The 7,518-nt window shown below is 39.3% G+C and overlaps 1 protein-coding gene across 2 annotated transcripts in view; it reads right to left on the bottom strand.

Moving 5' to 3' along the window:
• Positions 1 to 572: 572 nt before the first annotated feature.
• CYTH3 (cytohesin 3) overlaps positions 573 to 7,518 on the bottom strand; it is a 52,432-nt gene continuing 45,486 nt past the window's right edge. For both annotated transcript variants that reach the window (XM_055805303.1, XM_005228955.4), the window contains 4 exons: positions 5,179 to 5,255; positions 5,026 to 5,097; positions 4,747 to 4,901; positions 573 to 4,128 (listed from right to left, as the gene is read on the bottom strand). In XM_055805303.1, the coding sequence (XP_055661278.1) occupies positions 4,056 to 4,128; positions 4,747 to 4,901; positions 5,026 to 5,097; positions 5,179 to 5,255 (377 nt within the window). In that variant the 3' untranslated portion in view covers positions 573 to 4,055. The remainder of the gene's footprint in view (positions 4,129 to 4,746; positions 4,902 to 5,025; positions 5,098 to 5,178; positions 5,256 to 7,518) is intronic.

Raw genomic sequence — 7,518 nt, 5'->3', positions numbered from 1 at the left:
TTTGTCTTTTGTCTGATGACTAACTCCGGCATAAATGTATAAAAGGAGTTTAAAAGTTAACTGCTGTACCTTGAAGAACGCCAGAAGCAACAACTGCCTGAATGGGCTAATAAGCAGTAAATGGAGGGAGGGCAGTTAGTGACAGCTTCAGGTTAGAGCTACGGAGAAGCAGATGGCAACTGCAGCAGTGCTAGTTCTAATTGGGGGAGGTCTAATTAATCTACTTGAGGAGCAGAGATCCAGTCCTGCCCCTGCCCCCCTTACATTTGGCTGAAACTCATGGAAGGGAACTGATAAAACCTCTTTACTTTAGGGTGGCTCTCGAGGGAAATGAGCTCTTGATGGAATACTCACAGTTGCAGCGTACTTTACCAAAACAATCTGTTTTGCAGTTGAAGGTTTTTCTCTCTGAAAAATTAAACCTGGTAATTTCAGTTAGCGTGCCTAAAGCTAGGGAAAAGGGGCCTTTTACTTACAAGAGCAGTTGTGAAATTGAACCTTGATCTCTTAAAAAAAATAAAATCAGCCATTGCCTCCCAGCCATTCTTGGTAAATGAGGAGCTATACGATACTATAGTTTCACGCTTTATTTTTGAGAAAATCTCCAGATTTAAGCAATGGGTCGTAATGATAAATGAAAACATTAATATTGCAGTGGATTTACATAGAACATCACATTTTTAACAATGATTGATACAGAGTATTTGTCATGCAGATCACTTGTGTACACCAAGTAATACTTTTAATCAATACATATCTGTACAGTATTTACATTTTATGTTTAAACTCTAGCTAGAAACATTTTCCAAGAAAATATAGAAATGAAACTGGTAAGCCACAAGTCTTAATTTGTAGCATTTGGCCTACAACAGACCTAGCTTTTCCAGCAAGCATATCTACATAGATACGTAATAAATCTTAAAAATATGCATTGTTTTTATATATGAAGCATTATAAATGCTGCTCAGTTTACAAAGGTTCAGTTTTGTACCAGTTTAAAACCGTTCAAAATGTGAAGTGACGCAGAGCTTATTTTGTCAGAATATTGTAAAATTTAAGTCAGTCCAGCTGAGCTTAAGTCTTATATACAGTTCTCTCCCTAAATTGCACTGGCAACGTGGCTGATGTTAGTGGGCATAGAGCGAAGCGCACGGCAGGAGCTGCAGTGGCTCTTGCTGGCCTCCGTAGTTGTGACGGGCAACGTTCAAAACAAAGGGAGCTGAAGAATGACGCGAGTTTCAGTGCAACAGGACGGGAGAAGGCTGGTGTCCCCAGAGGACTTTTTCTCAGCATGGCCAAACCATAACAGACGCTGCTTTAGGCCACCGAGCAGCTAGTCGTAGTAGCTACCCCTGGACTTGAAGCCCAATTAAAAAAAAAAAAAAAAAAAAAAAAAAAAAAAAAGGGAAAGGTTGAGAGATTTTTTTCTTTACCCTCATAGATAGTACCTGATTTGGCCAAAATTTGCACAAGCCACTGTGTTTTACTGGCCTCGTGACCAGTGGAAATTTTGGGCCAGTTTCACTCCCTGTTAATACTGTTACAAAGGACATTTGAAATCAAATATTATCACACACAAGAATGCTATTCCATTAGCTTTGGTAAATTAAATACATATATTGAGCACCACAAATAGCCGTTTAAGATGTCGCATTTTAATGCTAAGAAATAATATATTTCCTGCTATAATATCCTCACTTACATGTTACTCTATATAATTATTTCTGCCGGATATAAGGACTTCAAACTAAATACAGCAAATGAACTCTCAAGGCATTTCCTTCATGCTTACAGGCAGACATCTTCACCTGGTTAAATAAATAGGTTTTCTTGAAGGGGATATTTCAGAAGATAAGAATGGATACAAAAGTGCTTCATGGCTTATTAACGCTTTTGTAATGTCACATTTCTCCAGAAATACTTTATTTGCTGCTTTTCACCCTTTACACTCGTTAGTACCACTGATTCTGGCTTATCACTATTTACATTACAAATCTACTTGTCCAAAGCTAGAACTGTTGTAATGCATTGCTTGAAAACAAAACTTGATGCTGCAAAACAGAAGACTCGGTAACAAGTGACGGTAGCCACTCTATAATCATGCTGCTCTGCAAATACAGGACATACAACTTAATTTCTATAAAGACTTTAAGTGTGTTCCATTAAGCAAAGATGTCCCCACAATGATGCTTATTCAAGGTTTCTACCTCCTCTGAGTTTTTCTCCCTTGGAAGTACTCTGATTTGTACATCCATCCAAGCAGACTGTCATCTCACATGCTCAGGGGAAAATCTAAGGCGTAGAAAAGTTTACTTTCTTCTTCCCCTCTCGGCCTTTTTTGCAAACATGCAACAAAGCAAACCATACCCAGGCAAAATGTGGCAAATCAGTAAGACGGGAACAACGAAAACAGACTCTCCCTTACAGTTAAAAGGAGATTTGAAACAGGTCACCTTACGACTGTGGCTTTGTCAGTGCAGCGCGTCTCCCTATAATGTATCCAGAGATGCTTCTGCAACAACAAGAAGCAAAACTGCTTTGACAAAGTGTTGGGTCTCCAAAGCATTCACTGGCACAGTAGGCACGGCTCAGGTTCAACAAGGTTGTGAAAAACTGAGTACTAACAGAAGCAGGAGGGTCCAAAAAAACATTTTCTGCCCCCATTGTGGCGTTGGGGGCTTCACCTTAAGAATGGTACGTGTGCTATCAACGGAAAAGCATTGTAGTACAATCTGCCATAGCAGCTTACACGTTACTGACAGACTTATCAGTAGGACCACAGAAAGTTCTCCCAGAAATTACAATCAAAACTAAACTAAACCAAAACCCAACATGCTTGTGGGGGAGTTAAGTTGCACTAGGTAACCAACGTGTGCGATTTTTTTTTTTAAGTAACAATAAGGATGTCTATTCATTTTTTCAATCTCAACTGCTGAAGCACAGACCTGAAAAATCGCCTTTAAGAATGCAATAAAAATACTGAACTTCTCATTAGAAGTTCATTAGCAAGCCAAGGAATGAATCCTGCTTGCTTAACTATCTAGGGCTGTACCTTACAGAAAAGGTTTCACCTTCCTGGTTTTTTCCTTTAAAAACACTGCATGCATGTGAAATTATCTGGGGGTGTTTTCACGTGCAAAACCTGAACTCATGCAAGCCCTGTCATCTTACTCCTTTAGTCATAACTTAAGTGTTAAACTACAACACATCTAAAACATAAGAAGGATGTTACTATATAAAAAGCAGATTAAACCAGTCATTAAATCTTACTACTTATTGTGAGTGTATGAGCAGACAGGAATGAGTTTTGGCCTACTGGCAAATATCAAACCACGTCTGTCCTTAGCGTCATGTCTACAGACTCAAACCTTTGCTGTTGGGACCTGCATATATTTCAGTGCATATCAACCAAACCCTTTGGCACAACTAGTTAACTACGCAGCTGCCAGTCTATGCTGAGTTGCATTTCTAAAGAAGAAGAAAAGCTATTTCCATAAAGGTAGGAGAGTGAACCCTAAATGAAAGCTACACTTGGCTGCTCACTTACTGCAAAACACACAAGACTCAAAAACCAGTACTGAGATTGTAGGCTTTATGATTACAGAAAAATTAAGTGCTAGATCACGCTGCACTCCACTTTTGGTGCTACATTTTAGTGAGAGGTGAAAGTCTTACAATCACTCCTCCTTTTAGGAGAAATGTGCTCAAGGAACAGGTACAGGACATTTTACTATTGGCCTCAACTGCCTCCCACACAAGTAAACTGGAGTTGTAACTAACATAAGTGAAAACAAGGCTTCCGTGTCTTGAGTTGAATTAAGTTCCAATATAATCGTCCTCTGGGATTTGAAGCTTGCTTCAAAGTATATGCCAATAGCTATTTACCCTGAAAGGTCTTGCCAAGTTCTTATATCATAGTAAAGTGTGTGTATGTATATATATATAGGTATAATTTACAGTTATCGTCTTCATTTAGTATGTCCAATTTTTACATTATCACTCAACTGTATGCTCATTTATAGACTGACACAGGTATCTAAGTTGCTGATCATATTCTATTTCTTATTTGCAATTCTTCGTTTCCTCGTTGCCAGCATATCGTAAAAGGGATCCCTGCTGATACTTGCTCTAGAAGGAAAAAAAACCAAAAGAATCATAAGGTTGGTTAACATATATGTGTTTTTGAAAACTGAAACTTACTGTTCTCTGTTCCCTGTGGATGACTCCATGCTCTTAATAATATAATGGATGGCTGACTTCTAGGCATCACAAATATTTCTTTAGAAAAAATGTTATTCAGCTGTAATCTATTGAGAGTTTGTATCTTCATATTGACCATTATTTATTTCTTTGGGGTCTGCTTTATAAACCTTCCAAGATAAAGTCAAGTTGTGAAGTTTAAAGCTGCACTGTGAACATGCTTAAGATACACGTCACTATGGTTAATTATTAGGTGAAGTAAGTATCTAATAAAATTAGGGTTAAAGACAATTCCCATGAGGCTTTACATTTGCTTTAAAAAAAAAAAAAAAGTCCATTTTCCTCATTTGAGTTAGTACAACTATTTCCTTAGAACCAGACAGTAACAGGAGACTTGTATCTTGACATGTCAATCCCATGTAGCTTGTCGTTAATCCTGAAGGACATTGCCACATCAGAACTCTTCAAACAAATTCTCTTAATGGATTACTCAAAAAAAGCTTACACTCCATTTCTGAATGACAAAATTTAAGACTTTAAACTCACTTGATAGATTTAATCCACTCTTCCTTTTCTTCCGGAGTGGGAGCAGATATTCTATACACTACATGGTTGCCTTCCACCACTCTACCATCAGCTTCAGTTTTACATGCTTTAATTACTTGACCTTTATGACTGGGGTTATAGAGCTCAAAGCAGTTCTGGAGGATAGAAATAAGGAAATAAATTTAAAAAAACACATCTGGCAAGTATCTTCATTTAACACTATATCTAAGTTCTATATGGTTTACTTCATTAAAAAAAACAACTATGAAAGTATCTTACTGGTTTTCTAGGGTCTTCAACTTCTCTTATGCTAAGATTTTCTAACGGAATAATTCCTCTAGGTTCTTTGTCCTAAAAAATTAGGAAAATATCGCATCATTAGCCACTTAAAGATCTTAATTACAAATTAAGTTCACTCCAATATATACTTACTGTGGTGTATTCAAAGTAATACAGGCAATTATCAGTCAGAATAAACCATCTTCGTTTCCATGTTTTTACTCTTCCCCCTACAATAAAAAGGTATAGCTGAATTAAATGTCTGTTGCTGCCGAAGCTTAACAATGGATATGAAAGTAATTTAGTTTTGCTTAGTTTTCAAAATACAGCTTAATTGTAAATGGATCAGGCACAGATGAGCTGAGGTTAGAGGAACACGCTGATGTCACTCTTGTATTAAGACCCAATTCCCGAGACAGCAATAACTATGGTGTTGCTGACCAGCCACACAAGCCGTTTGCTCTAACGCTGCCAGTACCTCCTCTCTTACAGGGGACAGATGTGACAGTTGAGCAGGCAGACCCGCTCCCTCTGTCCATGCCACCACAGTTGTTTACTGCATCAAAAATCCAGATACATGGAGCCCTCAGGCGTGCAGCCGGTGCTGCTGTGGCCAAGGGGGGCCGGTGCCAGGGCCATGGTGTCACCTGGCAGGTGGCTGACCACCACACGGCCACTCGCTCACTCTGGGACCCACCACCTAACTGGCTCCAAAAACAGTAATTGGGTTCCAGCCACAGAACCAACCCTCTCCACAACCTGTTTGTACAAGCAAAGGGTCCTATCAATAGTTAAGGGCATTTTATCTCCTTCCTTTCGCTCAACTCGTGAGCATACATGTGATTAAGAACCCATCTCTACTTCCAGATTTAACATCAAGTGCGTTAAGATGCTTAAACACATTATTAGCAAAACAAGTATCACGTGTCAAAAATGAGAAAATCCGATGCCAAAACGTACCAGGTTTAGTCCTTTTCATCATTTAGTATTTTAAAAACATGTTCTGTTTACAGGTTAACATAGCATTGAGTACACCTGACAGAAGAAATATCTACTGCTCCAAAAAATGCCAATTATTCCTGCGTTATCAGTTTAGACAACAGCAACCACAAAGCTCTTTCTGCCACCTGCTAGCGTCACACTGCAGGAAACAGTCCCTTTTAGAAAGGCACATTATTGTCTCAGCCTTTTCAGCTGGTTTTCTGCCATCACCTACTTCATAACATGTTTAGCATTCCACAGTTACATTATTTTTAAACCTCATTTCCAGGAAAGACAATTGTAGATAAAGCATTCACGTTACTAATATACAGGCTTAGTTCCACCATAGTTATCTGACTTCAGGATTATGTCACCACCTGTGCATCATCCATTCAGCACTAATTTGATCTCATTAACCCAACATTTCAAAATAACTGATCTTGCTATTGAACACCCGTGCATAAAAGAGTACCATTAATACACACAAGGCCCCCAGTTTAATCCAAGTCATATAGCTAAATCTAACACATGACCATAATTTGATCTTTTTGTTCTACTTGAGATAGCTGGAGTTTTGTTTTAATACAGAAATCCAAATCGTATTACATTAAAGAACAATTCAAGGAGTACCATGAAATTTCTCGATACCAGCCTACTACGTGTTTGCATTGCAGACCAAGTACAGCGCAGGTCGTATCTTCCTTCTTCTTGGTTTCATGACCTACACGATAACCCAGTGCTAACACACTGCACTGTTCAACGTACTCACGTTTCCACTATGCACACACATATCTTAAGAAAAATTTAATCTGCAAGCAGGTGCGGTGAAATAAGGCAAAATAGTGCAAGATGCAGAAGCCGTGACAGAATGAATGGTTGCGTGAACGGGAGACAAGTGAGGGAAGAACTGGTGGCATTTTAGTACAACCACTGTGACAGATCCTTAAATAAGTCATTGCAGAAACATTCAAACGGGCACGTTAAGTCATTAGAAAAATTCCCATCACCTTGACTGAGAGCTGGGTCAGGTATCAGGAAGTATTTGGGCTAGGAATGGAAAGCCGACGAACTTTGGGTTGAGTCACTTCCACGCCACCGAACAGGCAGCAGCTGGGCCGAGGCCACCGCCAGGGCAGACCTTGCTCCTGCCGTAACAGGATGTGTTTTCATACAACCCCAGCCTTCACTGCTGTGACTTAAAGTCACGCTCTGCTCTCTGAGGCTGACATCATTTAACAGCACAAAAACCTTTTTCAGGCTAACAGGTCACAAGCACCACCCAGCGCCAAGTGCCGTGGCTTGCCCAGTTCTAGTAGAAAAACAATTTGGCAGGAGACGGGATGAATCAAACAGGCGAGTTGTTTACTTATCACAGATGCAGCTTAAACTGAGCAAAGATGTTTCTCAAACTACAGTATCACGTCAAAACACAAGAAAGCAACAATCAGGTAATAATCGTATCTTCAAAAGAAGGTCTGCTTATAATTTAAGGCAGAAATGACGGACTTACAA

Source organism: Falco peregrinus, chromosome 5, assembly GCF_023634155.1.
Source record: "Falco peregrinus isolate bFalPer1 chromosome 5, bFalPer1.pri, whole genome shotgun sequence".
Taxonomy (NCBI): Eukaryota; Metazoa; Chordata; class Aves; order Falconiformes; family Falconidae; genus Falco; species Falco peregrinus.
Note: the sequence above shows the minus strand (reverse complement) of the source record. Positions and strands in the feature narration are given on the sequence as shown.